The sequence below is a fragment of the Eupeodes corollae genome, chromosome 3 (assembly GCF_945859685.1).
Source record: "Eupeodes corollae chromosome 3, idEupCoro1.1, whole genome shotgun sequence".
NCBI lineage: Eukaryota > Metazoa > Arthropoda > Insecta > Diptera > Syrphidae > Eupeodes > Eupeodes corollae.
The window spans coordinates 119,461,099-119,483,351 of NC_079149.1; the positions used below are offsets into that span (position 1 = coordinate 119,461,099).

At 33.0% G+C, this 22,253-nt stretch overlaps 2 protein-coding genes across 2 annotated transcripts; both read left to right on the forward strand.

The window, feature by feature from the left end:
• Positions 1-5,314: 5,314 nt before the first annotated feature.
• Positions 5,315-11,967, forward strand: LOC129950928 (odorant receptor 13a-like). Its single transcript, XM_056062881.1, has 6 exons — positions 5,315-5,692; positions 5,818-6,279; positions 6,472-6,571; positions 9,562-9,663; positions 9,731-9,910; positions 11,496-11,967. The coding sequence occupies exons 1-6, from the start codon at positions 5,343-5,345 to the stop codon at positions 11,574-11,576; spliced, it is 1,275 nt and encodes a 424-aa protein (XP_055918856.1). The 5' UTR covers positions 5,315-5,342; the 3' UTR covers positions 11,577-11,967.
• Positions 11,968-17,555: 5,588 nt separating this feature from the next.
• Positions 17,556-18,415, forward strand: LOC129950765 (odorant receptor 13a-like). The gene is made up of 2 exons (XM_056062684.1): positions 17,556-17,902; positions 17,956-18,415. Exons 1-2 carry the CDS (start codon positions 17,556-17,558, stop codon positions 18,413-18,415), a joined length of 807 nt encoding a protein of 268 aa, XP_055918659.1.
• The last annotated feature ends 3,838 nt before the right edge of the window (positions 18,416-22,253 follow it).

The following is a 22,253-nucleotide window of genomic DNA, read 5'->3' on the forward strand; positions in this document are numbered from 1 at the left end:
AAATCAACAGTTGGGATGGGAAGATAACAGTGTGGGTCACATGCCAGACTTTTTATTTTTTTTTTATTCCCTTAGAAGAAAAGCCCACAAATCAGAAAAAAGATATTTTGAAAGATATTAAAAGAAACACCACGAGCTGTCAAAATCAACCCATAACTATTGGAAAAACCTTTATTTAAAGTTCTAAGATCACGAACATTTTATTGTATTTATTTAATTCACAGCCTTAATAAAAGAAAATTATTTTTTAGTTCAGTTTTTAATCTAAATATTTTAATCCAATTCAATAAAGAAAATAGGTAAACCCGTCTGGCACAAATTGCCTCCCTAACAAAACGTTCAACGAACACAATTCTATTGTCAAAGGCTAAAGTCCTTAATTTGTCGTTATTTTGTAATCCAATCTTTTGTAATTGATCGAACAAAGTGCCATCAGGTGCGATTTGTTCGTTTGTATAAATTACTTTCTTATGTTTCGAGTAAAATTTTCATCTAAATATTTTTGTATTTTCTACTTAAGTAGAAATTACAATTCACTGGCTATACAAAAATGTTTAAATAGAAACATAATAAACAGATTTTCTTTCAAGGACACATTAAGAGTGTGATTTCAGTTGAAATTTAAAGAGAGTTTTTTGCTAATTTTATTGACTTTATTGTGTTGAGAAGAAATTTGGAATCTAAAAGTATATTATTTGCTTTTAAAATTTGTAAGTCTTAGTGTACTTTTTTAAGTCCCAGGATAATGAAACAAATAAAATGAAATAGCTCGGTGCTTAAGTCAAAAAATTAAAATAAAAAACTTGGTCAGAGTACACCTAGTCTACAAGTCTTCACATAATTTTACCATAAAGTATTCTTAATGCTTTTACTTCCACGAAGTCTCAAAATACGAATTGCATTTATTTTTCAAAATAAAAGAAAATCATTTTTGCATTTGAATTTTTAGCACTTTAATTTTTCGAGAGGATAATAGCCGCGGATGAACGAGCTGGTAATGTTGACAAAGACCGCCCCCATGAAAAAAAGATCAGCGATTTACTTGTTTGTATATGGAATGTGCGTACACTCAACCGCCCACAACAACCACGAGGAGAAGATTCACCGTTGAAAGACTGCAGCAAGAGGATACCGCCAATCCCTTTGCCGACCGAGTATCCCTAGAGCTTGCGAGAAACCCTACAACAGACAAGATGTGTCCAGAGACCAACTGGAAGCTTTGCAAACAATCCCATCATTGAGTGATCAAATTGAGGCCGACGCACGTCAACTTTTTATTCGAAACTGGAGGCAGCAAGCTAGATATCGAGTAAGCTTTCAAAAGTTATTACTTGAGGCCCAGGAGCAAAATAAGCTGTAGCGCCAACTCAGGTAAAGTATGTAATAGAGTTACGGACAGTTTTTAAGAAAAACAAGCTTATACATTTTTTTAAATAGCTACACATTTTTAGTTAAGATTTTAAATGTTCTAAGGATCGTATAAAAAGGTAACTTTTTCCTTTGAAAGTATGTATTTTTTTTAAGTTGTGTCAAGTTTTTGAACTTTTCTAATCTTCTAACACTTTACTTCCTATACTTAATGACAAAACAGACATTTTGGTTTTAAGATATCGCATAATCAAAGACCAAGGACGTTTATATTGAGAGAGCAATTTTTGTTACAGTTTTCCCACCTTTTTGGAAAGCATATTGAGTGAATAAAAACAAAATTTTGTAGTTTTTTTTTGTTATTTTATTCAAAAGCTATTGAAGTTTACTCTTAACTTTGAAAAACTATTTTCCGTTAAACCATTGAACTTCTACCACAAAAACGAATGGAAAGAAAAATAAAATGGTACAAAACAAAAAAAATAAAAGCATTGAAATTTCTTTAAAGCTCTTTTACTTCGTTAACATAAAACCCTAGCCGTGTTGCCTCAAAGTAAGAGTCTTGTAGTTTTGATATTCAAATTAAGGGAGACTTCCTATGTACGTTTATACATTAAGTACTATACATATATATTTTTATGATGGGAAATCGGCTAGAATAAAAAAAAAAGTAGGAGAAGAGGATAACTCCTTGGCCATGGGGGATCATAGAATATGATGATGATGCTGGCGACGACGATGAGGTTTTTCGATTTTTTTTGTACAAGAACAGTCTTATTTTATTTCCTTTTTTAGTTTCTAAGCCTTTTTGTAGTTCTTATGTAAAGTGCTAAAGAATTTGATTTCTTACGTGAATTTTTAAAAGATTATTATAAGGGCTTTTTTAAAAGGGACGGGTTGATTTTGACAGCTTGTGAAGAAAAGATATTTTGTGTGTGAGCGGTTTCATCGCATATGGTTATGCGAAACTTCTTGAGCCTCGAGGTTACGGAAAATTCTTTCAACTAATCCAGCGATGCCAAGCTGTTTGAAAATTGCAGACGGCTCACGGACAAATTCAAGTAATACTGAACACTCACTTTTCTGGTAGTTCTCTTACTGAAAATTCCAAAAATCATATACGTTCAAGTTCCACTACAACATATCTACAAGATCTGATCACAAGGGACAAGCTACAATGGGCTCTCAACAGCTTCAAACCATTTAAATCTGCAGGACCAGATGGACATAATTGACATTATTGCAGCAATCCTTGAGGCAATTGTCACCAGCTCTCAATACTTTGTCCATATTCCCTCGGCATTTAGAGAAGTCAAAGTTGTTTTTATACCTAAAGTAGGTAAATGCTCGCAAGTCAATTCTAAATATCTACGACCTATAAGTCTATCATCATTCCTTCTTAAGACCTTAAAAAGATTGATATCCATTTAAGGACAAGTATTGATACAAGACTTCTGTCTTCGTCTCAACATGCCTACTGTTAACAGCGTTACACACATTATTACACACCATCTAATATTCCCTTCATCATAAAGAGGTCACTATGTTTGCTTTCCTTGACACATCGAAGGTGCCTTTAACAACGTGGACACATCTGCAATAACATCTCTAAACGTAGAGAGTTCGCTTGGGGAATTAATTCATTTAATGCTGACTTACAGAATAATTAACTCAAAAATGGGCCACTCTTCTGTCAGACGATTCGTTAGTAGAGGGACACCGCAAGGTGGTGTTCTATATCCTCTTTTCTGGAACCTAGTGGTGAATGAAATCCTAACTAGTCTGGAGGCAGAAGTTTTCAGCGTGATCGCCTATGCGGACGACATTGCTATAGCAGTTTCAGGAAAGCAAACACCTTAAAAGAACTCTTACAAAATGCCTTAGACAAACTAATACTTTGGGCAGATTGGAATATTTAGCAAACAAATAGCTGCAAGCTCTGCTATTCGCTATTCGCTATTCCGTAATTTGTAGGTATTTAGAATCAATTCAAAGGAATCAAAACACACAGACTACACCATCCCCCAACTGCAATTCAAAAGAAACTTTCAAATTTCTATACCTTCCAGATCTTTCTGGGTTGAAAGGGCATTCCTGGAAGACGAGACAATCCATTTTTATATACAGACGTTCAAAAACAAAAGAAGAGGTTATTAGAGGTGCCTATTCTGAACGACTTAATTTCAGTCTCTCATTCCACCCTCCCAATCATTGTAGAGTGTGCCAGGTGGAACTTTTGGCGATAAAAGATGTTTTGTCCTGTCCTAAAAAAAAACGTGATATCAACTTCTGATATCCGTATCTTCTTAGATAGTCAGGCCGCTATCAAATCTCTGGACTCTGTCTCTACAAACTCTATAACAGTCCATAACTGTCGATTATCTCTAATGGAGATAGAATAACAGTTTAATATTCACCTCTGCTGGGTGCCGGGCCATAGAGACTTTCAAGGTTAGGCAGATAATCTCGCCAGGAACTGCAATGTGCAGCCCATCCTACCACGTTTGGCAAATGCTGGCATACAAATCGCTACTTGTTAACTATTGCTAATGCAGGACGCTATGAAGAAGGCAAACACCAGGTGGAACAACATCACCACATCTGGCCTACACTAGATTTAAACGATCAAGGTGCTTGCTATCTCGAAGCACATCATAACCGGTTACTTTACGCCACACTGCTAGGCGTATTTTCAAATGAGTTTTGCGAAAGCTGTATGGACGAGGAAGAGTAGAAAACAGTTCTACACTTTCTCAGTACATGCCCTGCTTTAGCTCAAAAATGCAAGAATTACCTATGAGAATTCTTCTTTAACGATCTAAACGATCTAAATCATATCAGCATAATCAGCCTCTCACGTTTCGTATGGGACTCAAACTGGTTGCAGTGAGGTTAGAAGGAAACCCCAAGATTCATGGGGAATCACAATGGGCCATTAAACTGGCCTAAGTGTGTCCGATTCCATCATGGACAGCCACTTTAACGTAACCTAACCTGCGCTGAGGCGAAGTGAATTGGCTACCAAGATTATGTTGCAGATCTATGAAAATCAGTTACAAGCCACATCAGCTTTCAAAAACAACATAACCGATGCAATCATTAAAAGCAAAACTAATTTATGCTAAAACGTCATCGAAAACTGCTTAAGCCAGCGCAGTTGCGTTATCCATTTAAACGATGTTATATATTTCACACAAAATGGCAATAGTAGGGCACTCAAACAAAGATATAAACCTTATTGATATTTGGTATACAACTTATTTTATTTAATTTCAACATAGATTCGTCTTTAATGCAAACCCCTTTAGATAAAAAGATCCATCTTAAGTTAAACAAAATGTATAACTTTATCATATAATCAAAAAATTTGTAAGCTTTTTTTCGATATCTATATAACAAACATTTAAGCTTGCCTTTGGCTTTATTTATACATATATTTTACAATTTGGGAAAATGTTTTAACAATAAAAATTAGAGAAAGTCCTTCCTTGAAAACAAATATCTAACGAAACAAAACAGAGTAATTAAAGTCTAAACTTCCACATATACTTGTATGCCTCAAATATTTGTAATAATGTCTTAAATATCATTCTCTTTTGCCAATTAAATATAAATCATAATAAACCCTCTATATTTTTACAAGACCTAACGACCATTAGAGTCTCGAAGCTTGCAAATATAAAGCCATTAAGGAAACATTAATATATCTATTTTTATATGGAACCCTTAGAGAATTTTAAGTATTCAGACAATTATAAATTCAGTAAGCAAAATCAACAACAATTAACAATCATATTATTATTTCCGTTTAATATTGAGGTTCATATAAAATTCATTCTGAATCATAAATTAATAAGAAAGCCATTCTAAATTACATACATTACAAAAACCATATGCCTATATATAAAAGCTCACCATCAATCTTAAAGTTATTTACTTCCTTCCTGTCGGTCCTATCATTTAAACATCATTATATGATGAAGTTTTTTATTCCCATCACAGCTAAAGGAGAACAACTTAAATCTGCGCTATTTTGGCTTTTCAAACTTAGCTGGGTTTGGCCAATGGACCCTGATAGTTCAGGCTATTGGACTTTAGTTGTTAATTGCTTGGCTTTGTTGTTTTTGAGTTGTTTTTTCGGAACTGTGTATGCAGAGTTTTTGTTCATTACCGAACATGAAGGAGATATTGCTAAAATAGCTGAATGTTTGTGCACAACTTTTGTTGGGACACAATTGATTATAAGGATTCTTCATTTGATCGTACGTCGCAATCAGATGAGAGATGTCTTGCAGAAATTTTACAGAGAAATTTACTTGCATAAGTAAGTAACAGCATTTTTAAAAGTGGTGCCCGAGATGAGGACGTACTATTCAATAACTGCTTGTTTTCAAGCTATTTTAAAATCAGTTTGCTTTAACAAAATAGTTTTTCCCTTTGAAATTTCAGTACCGAAGACGAAAAACGTCACAACGATTGCGAAAGTAACCTGCGATTGGTATATTTCATGTCAATCACATTTTTTCTAACTTTGTTCTTTATGTACCTAAGTGTGGCAATTGTTGTGGCCAGAGATCCAACATCTCGCTCAAAACCGTATTTATATCAAATGCAGTTCTCTTATGATTCACAATTACCTTGGAATTATGCCTTCACAACACTTTACACAGGATGGGTTGGGATTTCAACCGTGACAATTATTTCAGCTGAAGATTGCTTAATTGGAATAACACTCAGGTATTGTGAAATGCGTTACACCATGTTACATGAAGATTTAGAAAAATTGTATGAAACTTCATTGAAATCACTGGTTACGAAGAAGCCAACACTATATCATCAAAGAAATGATTTGTATAAGATTTTCAATCAAAAATTGAAAGTGATTATTGGAAAACAACAAGGAATAGATAGGTAAGTAAAACCTTAAGAATCTTTTTCTAAAACTTACTAAAATACATATATAGAATGTGCTGATTTCCTTATTCTTACTCAAGCCTTGGAAAACCCGAAGTAATATGTTTATTTTTTAATTTATTTATTTTTATTGCGATCTCTCAACATGCTTATAATTGATTTTTTTTTATAAAATTCGTATTGTTTCAGGTTCTTTGAAGATCTGAAGTCGTTCCTCAGCATTCCGATATTTTTTGTGGTTACTTTTGGAGTATTTCTTCTATGCACTGTGGCGTTTCAGTTACAAAAGGTACATCTTCAAAAATTTGATTTAAAAAAAACCCAAAAGTTTAAGAATGTAATTCTGCACTTTTGATCAAATTTATAGTTAGAAACAAAAAAAATTAATTTACTCATTTTACAAATTCAATGCAAAAAGTTAAAAAATGTTTTTGTTTGAGTAAAGTTTGAACCTTTAAAATTTATTAAAATTGTATTCAAACTAAAGGTTTAATTGTTAAAGGTTTTGCATACAAAAACTGATGGGAACAAGATTGGTGTTAGAAAAGTTATGAAAAATTGAAAACTTTTGGTCGAAAGTTATTTAATCGAATGTTTGCATAGAATTTTAAATTCATGGCATTCTTGTGTATCTTGTTTTTTAATAAATTTTGAAATTACCACATATTTTTGCTAATTCATCAGTTTTTTGTTTCCTCCCTTTTTTCATCATTGTACAAAACTAAATCATTTTTTGTAATACATTTTTTCAAAAACAGAAAATGTTTAAATTTGAATTAAATCGTGTTTTGAGTGCACTAATCTTATATTCTATACTCAATTTTTCTTAATTTTAAATTGACATTTATTAAATAAAAATAATTTCTTCTTATGCACTGAAATTTGTTTTAAGAAAAAACTAATTGAAATTGCATTAATTTTTTGATTTTAAACAAATTTTTCTTGCTATTAAATTTTTCATTTTCCAAAGTCTGAACGTATAACTTCTTCCTTTTAAAACTGTAAATCTGAAATTTGAAAATAGAAACAACCAACTTTTTAAGAATAACTTTGAGAACTTGAATAACCTTTAGATCATCAACAAAGTCACTTCTACTAGGTAATTTCAAAATCTAATATTTACTGTAACAATTTTCTTTTTAGAAATAAAAGAAATGTAAATTGTTTTATTTAGTTTTTAAAAAAAATTTGTCTACGGCTTACTGTTCTTTTGGCTATTGTACCCGTACAAAGATTGGTTTTGGATTGTGAGGACGCTTCTGGACGCAGGAAGTGAAGGCCTGCACAATTCTAGATTCCTCCAATTAGAGAGAGAGTTTATGCGGTACAGGATAGATATCTTAGCGAAGGGCGATGGTTGGGATCGGGCAACACTGTACTGCTCTACTCTGGTCATGATCCAGGAAACACTCGAAAAGCTGGAGTTGGGTTACTCCTTACAAAAATGGCAATTAGAAGCTTAATTTCGTAAGAGGCCCTTGAGGAAAGGCTAATCAACACTAGGTTTCAGAGTAGAGTATGACCCATCACCATTATACAGTGTTACTCCTAGACCGAGCTCGCATCTGATGAAGAGAAAGAATGCTTTTACAGTCAACTAGGATGACCTTGTGATTGGTGGCACGATGTTTGAATACAAACTGTCTCATAAAATTAGCTGGGTGTCGAAATGAGAACAATCAGCAACACAGTACATGACGAAATCGAACACTGTGAAAAATGTTTTCATTTAAGGTGCTGACGGAATAGTCGGTCGATAAAAAAGGAAGCCACAACACTTGGTTTTGAAAAGAATCTTGGGCAAGGACCAACGAACGTAAACAGTTAAGGGCTTGAATAACTGCTGCACAAGGGGAAGAAAGAAATGAGCTGGAGTCCTCGTACCACATGAAAAAGAGAGCGGTTCACCGCAGTGTGCGCCGTGACAAGCGTAACTACATCAACACATTGGCGCAATAAGTAGAAGATGCTGCAAACAAGCCCGACAGCAGGACCGTTTACAGAATAACCAAAGAACTTACCGGTGCACACAGCTCAAAGCAACACTTAGTGAAAGAAGTAGACGGTACTGTGATAAGTTCGGTGGGTGAGCAAGTCAGAAGGTGAAAAGAACATTTTTTCTCGGTTTTAAAACGAGTGTTTTCAAACAACGTGCAGCCGATGCCTTCTGAAGCGCTTGAACAAACTAATCCCCGAATCCGTACCGCACCTCCTAGTAAAGATGACATCGTTTCCGCATTTAAATGATAACAATTATATGATTTTGAAATATGTAACGGAGTCAGACAGGGCTGTATTCTGTCGCTAATATTGTTTTGGTTGGTGATAAGCGATGTACTCAGCGCAGCTTTGTCAGGTAGCGGAGGGATCCAATGAGCTTTGACACCTTCTTTAAAGCACTTGGATTGCGCGGACGATGTTCGCTTACTCTCTTATAGGATCATGGATCTCCATCAAATGACAAAAAGTGTGGAGAGAGAAAGAGAAGATGGGGGGCTGAAAATTAATTCCGGAAAAACAAAAATGATCAGCCTCGGAACCCGACCATCCTCTCAAATAAATATTTCCTCGCAACCGGTGGAAAAAGTGGAACGATTTCAATACCTTGGAAGTATCGTCTCCATAGAAGGCGGAACCTTTATGGGTGCAGCACTTGGAAGGTTACTTCAGCCATTTCAAGTAAGCTGCAAACCTTCGTGAATAGATGTCTTCGTAACGTCCTAAAGATTTTCCAATACGGCCAAACCGTATATCTAATGAGGTCATTCATAGAAGGACAGGCCAGAAAAATTGTAGATTGATGAATTTTAAGGATTAATTTCAAAAATAAAATTGATCTATTCAGCATATTAAGCAATTTATTTGACTCCATGCCTCGAAGGTGTGCTGAAGTGATAAAAAACAAGGGGTACTAACCAAATATTAGAAATATTTTGTTAAGAGTTACAAAAATATAAATGTATTTTTAATTGGACTAATTGTGCTATAGTAAATAAACTATTACAAAAACAATTTTATTGAAATTTTTTTTTATTTATTTAAATTTTAAAAACCAAAATATACAACAATTGATTTTTCGTAATTTATTTTTTAATTATTTAATAATAGAGACATTTAAAGTTGCTTTTGTTTAGGCTAACAAAATTTAAAGAACAGATTTTTGTAGTTTTTATTTGATATTTTTCCACAATGACCTTAAATTAAGTTTCTACAAATAACAAACATCTTTTTGAGGGGTGTAATTAACGACCTTATTTTTTTTTTATATTTTCTTCCCAGAACGACCTTAGTGTGGAAACCCTGAAATATTTCTTTTGGCTGGTATCACAATGTCTAGAATTCTTAGTAATTGGTTTCTTTGGTCAACGATGTACTGATGCTGTAAGTTTTATTACCTCAACAAATTTTAAAACAAGCTTTATTTAAAAATATATTGTTTCTTTATCAGGCTGCAAAAATGGCTGACTCTTATTACATGTGCAATTGGGAGTCACTTTTAATTCACAACGATAGCAAAACCAATGCTAAACTTATCAGAGACATAACTTTTGCAATTTATCGATCACAAAAATCCGTTCATCTGAATGGAATGAATTTCATGATTTTATCTCTAGACAGTATTGGTTCGGTAAGTAGATATATACATAAGTAAGTGTATAACTGAATGAAGTGTAAGTGTAAGATATGCATCTAGACAAGAAGTTATAATAATGTTCAGAAAAGCGACAAAAAGAAAGGAACAGAAAAGAAAACTCTTAAACGAACTTTTTCCCAGGAACGTATAATGCATTTATGACCAGGGGGGGAGTAAAAAAAAACAAGAGACCGAAAAGTTAAGTTCAACGGAGCTAACAATTACTTTATATGGAAGAAAATGGGATTTGGTTACAGACTACGGTTTGAGCATATTAAAACTTTTCAGAAGCTTGTTTCTTCTCTATTGAGAAAATTTTCTATAGGGTGATTTTTTAAAAGCTATAAAAGTTTTTGAAAAAAAACACATTAAATAAAAAAAAAATGCATAAAATCTTTATTTTAATCGATAGTACGGTCCATATAATTTAATGTTTGAAGATTATTTCACTCTAATGTTGACTTTGACTGCGCCTCAAATAGTGCATTCACTAAGTCAAAATTTGGCATACTCTTTCCAACATTTTGGCCAGTATCTCACTAATAAATGCCGAAATCGCCTCTCAATAATTCCATTGTTGCGCGTGCTGTGTGGCACCGTCTTGTTGAAACCACATGTCATGTAAGTCAAGCTCTTGCATTTAGGGCAAACAAAAAGCTGGATATCATCTCACTGTAGCGCTCACCATTGTTATACGTTACAATTTGCATCATGTTTGAAGAAGTACGGTGCAATGATACCACCAGCCCATAAACCGTACCAAACTGTGACTTTTTCTGGATGAATTGGTAGGTCCTGCAATGTTTCTGGTTGATATTCACTCCAAAATCGAGAATTCTGGTTTATAACGTACGCATTGAGACAAAAATGAGCTTCGTCGCTGAACACACGTTTTTCGGGAAAAAGTAGATCTTCGGCTTTTCCAACTTTCCAGGAGCCCATTAACCAAAAATTTTACGTTGCAGTAGGTCTTTCGGCTTCAATTCTTGAACAAGCTGTATTTTTCACGTTGTTGAGTTACAGAGGCCCAATTGCTGCGAATCGATACTTGCTGGTCATCATTAACACTGGCCGATACAGCTGCGATATTTTCTTCAGCTCGCACTCTACGCAAGGATGTTGGTAGTTTAATGTTCAACAATGTAAATTTGGTGCGAAATTTAGTCACAATAGCTCGAATTCAAAGTCGATTAAACTGACCATAAAATGAAAGAAGAGTGCGATGAACTTTCTTAACGAACTTCGTGTTCGTTTGGAACACGATTCATGGTTAAATTACAGGTCAAACTGAAGATGTTTGACAGTGTAACAAAACTGTTTAACCCAGTGTTGCTAAAAAGATAATAGCTAAAAAAGCACCCTTTTAATATAAACATACATACAAATATAAAAAAAGCTGGAAATGGGGCAGAATTTACATGTAACCCTTGCTCCTCTTCCTCAACATTATACGCTCCTGGATGTAATACTAACGACAAACAAATTTACTTTAAATAAGTTCTGTTTACTTTTTCCCTTTGTTTTCGTTGTTGTTTTTTTTTTTTTTTCTTATATCTGTTTACGTTTATCCTCGTTTCAGGCTATGAGCTCATCGGTGTCGTATTTTATGTTCCTTAATACGATGGAGGATATCTCAAATAAAAAGAATGCCAATAAGTAGATTGGCTTGAGAAATTGCACATCTGGTTGTTGGTCGTTCCGCGAAGGAGGGTGACACGATGATGAGCTTTTAAAAACAAAACACCAACAAAAGGAACATAATATAAACCCATTATTTTGGGGGGGTTTAAAAAAAAAGAAAAAAGTGGAAACATAATAAGCTCTTTTAAAACACTTAGAATTCGCACTTATTTTTCTTCAAAAATGAAATTATGTACCAGTTTTAACATTTAATACCACATCTTCATTTGAATAAGGGAGAGAGTGGTTTTTGCCCTCCTATAAACCTATAAAATTTATCCACAAAAGTAGCCAAACATTTTACTTGTATCAAACACATTTTTTTATCAAAATAATATTCAAAAATACATTTCGTAAGCATTAAAATACAATTGTGTTCCATATTTAATCCTAAATAACAGGTTATCTATTTTGCAGTTTCAAAAGTACAGGGCTTGAATTTTAGATCTATTAAACTAAGTTGTTATACTCACTTGAAAGTCTCACATTTACAAAATGGATCGCTTAAAACTTACTACAAAAATGGTAATTCTGCCACAGCCACACATACTGCTTTAAGAGAAGATTATGGTTTACATAATCGTCCAATTAAGCAAGCAATTGGCCAAATTCTGAAGAAACTTGAAGAAACTGGATTGGTAAGGCCAGTAAGTAAAAGTGTTGCCGAAGACACGAATGTATCGATTCCTCTTCCCTTATTTTTCATTTGGATCTACAGCTATATCGATTTAAAGTCCAGCTCACACAACGATTAAGGCCAGCTGACCATTTGACAACATCATAGATGCGTTGAATGGATGCTGGAATAACAAGCGGGCGGTGGACCGCCATTTTTCGAACAATATTTTCTTCAGCGACGAAGCACATTCCTCACTCGCTTAATAACGAAAATTATCGTATTTGGAGTTCTGAGAATCTTTAAGTAATTGAAGAGAAGCCATTACCTCCAATAAAAGTCACTGTTTAGTGAGCTCTTTGGCCCGGAGGTGTGATTGGTTGCTTCTTCAAAGACTACTATGGAATGATTGTCACCGTCAATTCAGGGCGTTATGGTCATATGATAACTAACTTTTATTTGCTTTCTATTGAAGAAAACGTTTAGGGACTTTGCGCTTTCAACATGACGGTGCCACATGCCACACAACTCGAACGAATATCTCAAGAGACATTTTCCTGGCCGCGTAATTTCAACTCGACATTAATATCGAGCGATTCGACACCAATGCACATTTTTTGTGGGGCTACTCAAAAATGTGTTTATGCAGATAAAACTTTAACTTTTGAACACTTAACAACTAACATTTGTCAAGTTATGGCTGAGATACCACCCGATATGTATGTGTTTAACACATAATGTTAACGTTCAAACTTTATATTAAAAAGAAATATCATAAAAAAACAAATATTTTCTATGTGTTTTATTTACGTTTACTTTTAAAACCGCAAAATGGATAACCCTGTATTATATAAAATCAAATTTATTTTAAAATCTGTTTTTTTAATTTAGAGTTATTTTTGTAGAAACCAATTTTTATTCTTAGAAGCAACTTTATTTTTATACAAAAAAAAAACAGTCAAATAGATTTTTAAAACAAAACCTTTCAATTTAATTACAATATTTTGTTTCCGAAGCTTAAATTTCGAGGTTAGTAAAATTATTTGTTCTCAAGATATGGGAGTCGAAAATCAATGTTAAGCTGCTTCCAGAAGTATTGTTTCAGGTTTTTATTCTTGTAACATGATAATAGATTTTTTTTTAAATATCAAATGTTAACAATAATGGTTTTTATAAAGTTTATCAGTTTTGCCTTTATTTTTTGGCAAGGTAGTCAAGTCAGCAATTTAGTTCTCAAATCAAACACATTTCAAAGCTGACATCTTTCTTTGAAGTTTTTTAAAACGCCTCCTATGAAATTAAATAATCCAAAAAAAAAAAAAATTTAAACAATATGTATCTACATTCGTTGGTTTTTATTTTAGATCAGCTTAAAATTTTAAATTTAAAATTTTTGACATTTTTCAATAAAACAAAATTACATTGTAAAATTAACTTGTCAATTTGAATTTTAACCGTCATTCAAAATTTGAAATTTGAAATTCATTTTGTATTTTGTAAATTTGACCATTACCCACTCTCATTTGAATTTGTGAGATAATAGAGTAACTATTTTTCTCTCTCTCAAAAGAAAGAAGGAAAAACTACGAGTACGAGAATTTTCATTGCAATTAAGTGCACTGTATAACTCAACTCAATCGTTAAGTCATATGCGCTAAGCTTTGTTCTTTGCATTTAAGCTGTGCTGTGAGTGAGATTAAGAAGAGTCGCCCAACCCAAACAAAATATTACAGAATATTACAAAAGGACTGCAAATAAAAAGAAGAGCGCAGTCGTTATCGAGTTTTTGTCTAGTGCGCGTCCGCGTAGTGTTATTTAGATCAAAAGTTGTTTTAAAGGACCGTTATTATTTATAAATTTGCTCCTCCATCGTTTAAGGTGATAGAAAATGTTTGTCGTTATTTAAAAAAGAAAATTTAAAAATCATAAAATCAACTACGAATTAATTAACTAAATTTAAATACAAAATGAAAGTTAAAACAATAACTAATTTTATTCAGTGTTTAAAAAAATTGCCGGAATAAGTAAGCTATTTGCAGGTTGGCTGAATTGAATTAAAAAAATATTTCTTTTCAAAATGGTAAGTGATTTTTTAGTATTCGACACTAAAATTTTCAATTTATTACTACCTACTAAAAAAATAAATGGTAAAAAAAGAGTTTTTTAAAATTCAATTTCAAAAACCTACCAATTTGTATGTTATGAAATATGTACATATTTTCTTTATTCTTTGCTCCTTGTCTAAACATGTTTAAACATGTTAAATTTAATACTCTTAACAATTTCCCCACCAAATACATACATGAAAGTGAGATTAGGCTTTAATGAAAATATGCATTTGTGTGTATATTATAGTTCACTCATTTATTTAACTTGGCAATTTAAATTCTAACCGCCATTGAAAATTTGAATTTAAATTTGAAATAAATACTTTATTCTCTTAACAATACTCCTCACCACCCACTTTCAACTTCAGCCATTTTATGTATTTCTCCCATTGTTAATTGTAAGCCAATAGTTTCATTATTTCTCTCTCTCTCTCTCTCAAATGTAAAAAAGTAAGAACGATTTGAACTTGGGAAGTACCTCCGTCCTGCTTATGTATCAACAAAACTCAACTCAATCGTTAAGTCACATGCGCTGAGCTTTGTTCCTTCTATTTAAACTCTGAGTGAGAATAACAGGAAGCGAGTAAACCAAAAACTCACATAAAATAAAAAAGAAACAGATCATAAAATAGAAGAGCGCATTCGTGTCTATGTTTATTTTTGTCAAGCGTTCGTATGCCAAGTCCTTACTTATCACCTAGAAAAATCAATTTATTAAACAAAGTTTAGCGAAGTGTAAAAGAATATAAAATTTATATTTAAGAAAAGTATAAGTGGTACAAAATTGTTCGATTTAAGATAACGTTTTTATTTATTCCCTCGTCGTTCAAAATTTACATTCAAGTAAGTAAAAATATAATTTTAATTAAAAACAAACTAAAATACAACTGTATTCAACACAAAAATTAATTTCATTCAGTGATTTAAGCTAATTTTCGTATAAGAAAAAAGACAGACATTTTTAGAGTGGGCCATTTGAAGGTTGGAATTTTCTAATTGTCAGATTTTGTTAAACAGCGTTTACAAATTTCAAAAAGATTGTTCGCATTTGTTACTTTGTTTTGGCATCTATTTGCTCATATGGTATCCCTTCTTTATTTTTTAATAAAAAGATGTTCTTCAATGCTTTCAATACCACTGCGTAGGTTCTTTCGTTTTTTCAACTCTGCAGTTCTCTTTTCAAGCAGTTAAAAAACAGCATTTGTGAAGCTTTTCCCTCAAAAAGGCATATCTACTTTTATCTTTAACGTTCGTTCAATTACCTTTAAAAGGTCTTTGCAAGTGATGGATAATCATCAGTTTGGGGGTCTGGAAATATCAAGGGAGGTTTTGAAAGATCAAAGGAGGTCTGGAAATTTCAAAGGATGTCTTAAAATATCAGGGCAGGTCTGCAAAGATCAAGGAAGGTCTGGAAATATCAAGCAAGGTCTAGATATTTCAAGGGAGGCCTGGAGATTTCAAGCGAGGTTTACAAAAATTAAGGGAGGTCTTGAAAAATTAATAGATGTCTGGAAATTTCAAGGGAGTCTAGAAAAATCAAGGGAGCTCTGGAAACATCAAGGGAGGTCTAGAAATATCAAAGCAGATCTGAAAATTTCAAGGGAGGTCTGGAGATTGCAAGGAAGGTCTAGAAAAATCAAGGGAGGTGTGGAAACATCAAGGGAAATCTGGAAATATCAAGGGAGGTCTAGAAATTTGAAGGGATTTCTAGATAAGTTCGCTTTAATTCACAAAATAGAAAACATGAAAACAGATATTAAAAATTAACACATCCTCTTTAAATTTGGGTATTTTTTATCAAGTTAAAAATTGTTCTGGTTTTAAATTCGATAAATTGTTTATAATTTTATTTTAAATTATAATCACAAATGTGCGATTGTATTAACTTTCAAATATAAAAACCAGACTAATGCGAATGGTTTTTTGTTTTAATTTGGCTGTAGAATTATAAAAATTATGGCATTTGTTTTCCAGTAAGAGTTTCATTTTGAAAAGCATGCGATTTAGGCAGCTGTATTTTCTAAAGCTGTCATGTTTTGGCATTCCACAAGTTAAAACTATGTCATTACTACACGCCTTAATAAATCACTAAAATCGTTAAATTTAACATAAAAATTGGTCATTGTTTTCCAGTAACACCGAAATCTTGTAATCCATTACATAAAGACGTTTTGTTTCTTGATATTTTGAAAAAAAAGGTCCTCCACAATTGATTTAAGAGTTAAACGGAATTTTTAGAGTTACCAAAATTAAATGAAAGAGATATCGTGCTACAATTGATATTTAATATCAAAATGAATCATTTTATTGTATAAAACCCTATTGATGAGAGATTAATGACATCGACGGCTAATTAATTTACAATAATTCAGAACATCTATTGTTCATTCTCTTTGCGAGCATTAGCAAAACTTTTAATATAGGTAATTATTTTTGCTTCAAATTTATCCAAACACTCTTCGAAATAGACAATAGTTTTGTTTAGCTCATCAGAATAGAAGGAAAATACATACTTCTGCACTCACCCCGCAGCAAAGTGACTCTCCGGAATTATTTGTTAACAAAACAGCTCGTTAGCATTTAGCAATTCCTTAATACCACAATAATCCAAATATTCATATATATCCAAATTATAGTAGATCCTCGTACTATGGACAAATATGAATTATTGATTTACTCAAAACAGACATCCCACATATTCAAAAATATGTACATAAATGTATATTCCCCAAAACACTCGTAGATTGAATTTAATGTTCATTTGGCTTCTGAACGAACGAATTTTCAATTCAAAATATAAAGCTACATGCACATTTATTAATTAAACATTTATGAGCCCAACAAAAATGACCATCTCTCTGTTGGCCACACCGAATCAAGCCTAACCGTTCGTTCCTTCCTTTGGCCACCATCAACTGAATCTCCGCATTTTACCAATAATAATAATTTATTTGAAATCCATAAAACGAAAAACAATTAACAAATTTTAATTCCATTTCGTGCACAACCATTAAAAATTCATTTTGACCATTTTCAATAAATTAAGACTCGATATATGACAAAGTGCAGCACACTGTAGTTCTATAATGATGTTTTTTTTTGTCGGGAGGTATATAAAGGCTTGACATCAGAACGGAAACAAACTTTTGAAATCTTTTTGACCAAGCGAGGATTTTGGTTAAACATATTTTTTTTTTTAAATAATTTTGCATTATCGAGTTTACTTTCCTGGATGATGAATCTGTTTGTTCCTGTAACCGCAAAAGGCGAGGAAATCAAATCATTTCAGTTTTGGTTTTTCAAATTTAGCTGGGTTTGGCCATTGGCTTCGAATAGTCCAAAATATCAGCTAGTTTTGGTGAATTCTTTAGCTTTGTTGTTTCTTTCGTGTTTTCTGGGAACGGTTTATGCTGAGTTTTTGTTCATAACCGACCATGAGGGTGATGTGGCTATGATTGCTGAGTGTCTTTGTACAACGTTTATTGGGACGCAGTTTATTATCAGGATTCTTTATTTGATATTTCATCGGAATCAGATGAAGGATGTGTTGCAGAAGTTCTACAAAAATATTTATGTTCACAAGTAAGTTTTAAGAACTTTTCAATTTTCATATTCTTATGAGCTTTGCTCTTTAGATCGGAGGACGAGAAACGTCACGATGCTTGTGAGAAGAGTCTAAGATTGGTCTACTTTATGTCTTTTTCTTTCTTCGTAACTCTGACTATTATGTACACTGGAGTCGCGGTATTGGTTATACGAGATCCTTATTCACGTTCAAAACCTTACCTCTATAAGATGAGATTTGCTTATGACTCTCAGGAGCCACTGAATTATGCCTTCACAACTTTGTATACAGGATGGGTGGGATTTGCATCTGTGACCCTGATTGCTGCTCAAGATTGTTTTATTGGAACAACATTGACTTATTGTGCTGTTCGATATGATATGCTAAGGGATGATCTGGACACGTTATTTGAGAGGTCAATAAGGAGTTTAACGCATGGATCAATTTCGGGCCGAGATAATAATTTACATAAAATATTTCAGCAAAAATTGAAGGTCATCATACAAAAACATCAAACATTGGATAAGTAAGTCAAGTGTCGTGAGTAAAACAAATTTTTTTAAGTGCGAAAAGTTCGGTGTTGGGAATGTACGATAAAACTAGAAAAACTGAATACGATTTTAATATTAGTTTTGGTTACCGGAAAACCACAATTTAACAATATAACGCCTGGCCTGAACCAACCTCTAAGGATGTGAATTTTCTTACGGATGATAATTTTGATAGGTTTTTGAAGAAAAAGTAGAAAACATCAGTAAATTGACAAGTTAATGAAATTTTGAGGATTTAAAATTTGTAGGATTTTTGAATATACCAAATTTGTCAATTTTTTTAAATCACAAAAAAAAATAGTTGTGGTAGATTTTATTATAAGTTAGGTGATCCCAAGAAAAAAATTTGGCAACAAAGGCAGGGTTTAAACCCAAGACCTTCGCACTTACCACTTCTCCACGGGATATCTAGCCTTGAAACTAACACAGTCTTTAGGAAAAAAGCTAATATTTGAAAATAACATTGTAAAATACAGACTTACTGTACCCAAAGCGTTTATTCAAAAATAGAACCTTTACATATTTAAAGATTTCAAATACATAACTGCAAACATTTACATAAATGCCATTTACTTTTTCAAACAAAATCTAACCTTATATTTTGGAAAATCGTTACGTCTTTTTTTATTAAATTAACTAGCAAACCCGTCGAACTCCGTTTCACCACCGATGGCTTCGTTGTTTGTAACATGAAGAATATTTTATATTTGAAAAAGAAATGTTGTATTTCATTTCACAACAGTATCTACTGAATTAATCTCGATTACAAAAATGAGGTGTAATTTAGTTAAACTTCTCTAAGTAATAAATGAAAGTGAATCCAAAGTAAATACTGAATCGAAGAGTTAATCCCCAAATTTACGTTCCATTGAAGTGCTCTTTGGTAAACAACGTTTTTTGTTTTTGGTCTGATGTTAACTCAAATAAAGCGGATGGTTTCCCAACTCGTAAACTCGATACGTATAGCTGCCCATGTGAAAAACAATGATTTTCCAAATTTATCCCGCAAACATTAAGCGATTGGCCTTGCGACTTGTTAATTGTCATTGCGAACGCAAGGCGAACCGCAAATTGTAATCTTTTGAAGTCAAACGGAAGATCAGTCGGAATCATTGGTATTGGAGGAATACATACATTTTCACCTGCATACTTTCCGTTAATAATGGTTGCCTCAATCAAATTCGGCATAAGTCTTTTCACTGCAAGTGGAGTACCGTTGCAAAGTCGCGGTGGATTCAAATTACGCAATATCATAATAACTGAACCAACTTTTGAGTTGCAAGTTATATGGAGGAAATCCTGGTTACTTCAGAGATTTCAAAAATAATTTACTACATCATCGGGATTTGTTATGGAATCAACGGATTTGTATGTCACCAAATCGCCAGCAATTTTAATTGAATGGTGAAATTCAGTGCGTGCTCGTTGACTTAACCAAGCATAATTCTGACAATTCTCACTAATGTTTGGGAAAACATTTTCAATAAGAGCTAATTGAGAGTCTAAAAATCGGAAAAAGTTGTTGGTAAGCGTAATTAATCCGGTTGTCGCTGTTCCATTTCTAACAGCTTACAATTCCTTGGAAAATTGTGCAGCACTTTGATCATTTTGAAGTTGAACTCTCATATAGCGATAATGTTTTTACGTTTTTCCACAAAAGCAATACCTTTATTCAAGCATTCAATTCATCTGCAGGCGTTGCACGGGGAATTACTGGCAACGTCTTCCTGAAATCGCCTGCCAACAATATCATCAAGTCGCCCAAAATGTTAATACTTCGTTGAAGATCCTTTAGTGTGAAGTTATGTGCTTCAAGTGATTTTTTATGTACCATTGTGCACCCAATTGTGTTTAAATTGAGTGGCCAAAAATTGCCGCAATTCCAGATTGTGCTAACGCCAAAGCTATGTCACATCTTGATCCAATAGTGGCCAAGATCAATGAAATGACAAATGTTTTCCCTGTTCTTCCAGGTGCGTCCAGGTAGAATAGGCCAACAGAATTATTTTCCACCGCTTGTATCAATGTTTAGTAAACTTGTTTTTGCTGTTCATTCAGCAATGGCACATTATTTCGAACGAATTCCTGCAATGTAGCAACATTGTATTGCAGCTCTCGATTCAATCAGTTGCTTGTTTACAATAGTCAAGCATTGATCCTCAGGTTCCCAAAAGTAAGCTTTGGTTTAGAATATAGGGCCCTTGAACCGTCAAAAAATTTTAAAATTTCCGTTTCCACAAATTGGAACTTTTACAATAGCTTTTTATGGGAAGCTAAACGTAGATAACCGCTTTTCTGTTGAAATTTTTCTGAATTTTTTCTGCTATAAACCTCAAGGAGCCCGAGACCTTTCTAACGAATGCAAAACCATGCAAACAGACGGACGGATTCACTGAAACAACTTTTTTCTCTGCTGTTTTAATGTCATGTTTATCTCAACTGTTTAAGATGAATATTTCTAAAAATTATTTATTTTTTACAATTTTTTTTCAATGCAAGATTCAAAATTGCATAAGAAAAGCTTGATGTGCTTTTATTTTATTTTATTCAAGGGAATTTTACTTTCCATAAATTTCTTTTCAGCAGCAACATTAATTGCATTACATTTTTGAAGGCGTTTTCCAAACTTATATTTTATATTATATTTTTGTTGCTTTAGTTTTTTTTTGATACAAAATGCATTTTTAACATTAAAATATGTAAATCCATGTTTAAGCATTATTAAAAAATACGATAAGCTCGATCAATGTTCTTTCATCAATCTTGAAGGTTTTTACTTCAGTTTTTTGTTTGGATCTTTTTTAGATTTTTGCCGGACTTACAGTCATTCTTGAGTGTAACACTTTTCGTTCTAATTTCTTTTGGAGTTTTCCTTCTCTGCGTCTTGGCATTTCAACTAGCAAAGGTTAGCAAACTTTATCAGTTTAAAAATGGGCTCAAAAAAATATCAACTTCTCCTCACTTAGAATGATATAGGTATGGAAACATTAAAATATTTTCTCTGGTTGATGTCGCAATGCTTGGAATTTCTTGTTGTTGGATCATTTGGACAGCGTTGTACAGATGCGGTAAAATATAAATAAAATACAAAAAGTCTTTTTTACGTCCAATAAAAATTCTTTTGTCCTTGAACAATGTATGTACCTATAGGCTGCAAAAATGGCGAATTCATATTATATGTGCAACTGGGAATCACTCCTAGCCTTTGGTGATGTTAAGGCCAATGCCCAGCTTATAAAAGACATAAGCTTTGCAATTTATCGATCTCAGAAATCTGTTCATCTTAATGGAATGAAATTTGTGATTTTATCTCTCAGCAATATTGGTACGGTAAGTGAATATAAAAGATATTGGTGAGGGAGGGGGTGGTGACGATGGGACGTGAGAAGATAATGATGACAACGATACGGCATGGAGATGGAAAAATGAAGATGAAGATGTATAGAGTGTGTGTTTTTAAATAGAATGGATGTACCTACTGATAAGCGAACTATATACGACTTCAATGAACAAATTCATTCAATGAATTGTTTTCTTCTTTTTCCTTATCTTTTTTTTCTGTTCGTTTCAGTTTCCTTATTGTTTTTGTCTGTTTGAATTTTTCCCGTCTTCTTCTATCTAAATATCTCATTCTTGGTCTTGGTCTCTTCCCAGGCTATGAAATCTTCAGTGTCGTACTTTATGTTCCTTAATACAATGGAGGATATCTCTAGTAAAAGGAATGGCAATAAGTAGTACTCTTGGTCTTGTTGATATTGAGAAGAATCGCAGCTGTTGTCGGAGATAATGGACAACTTAAAGAATTCAAGGAATATAC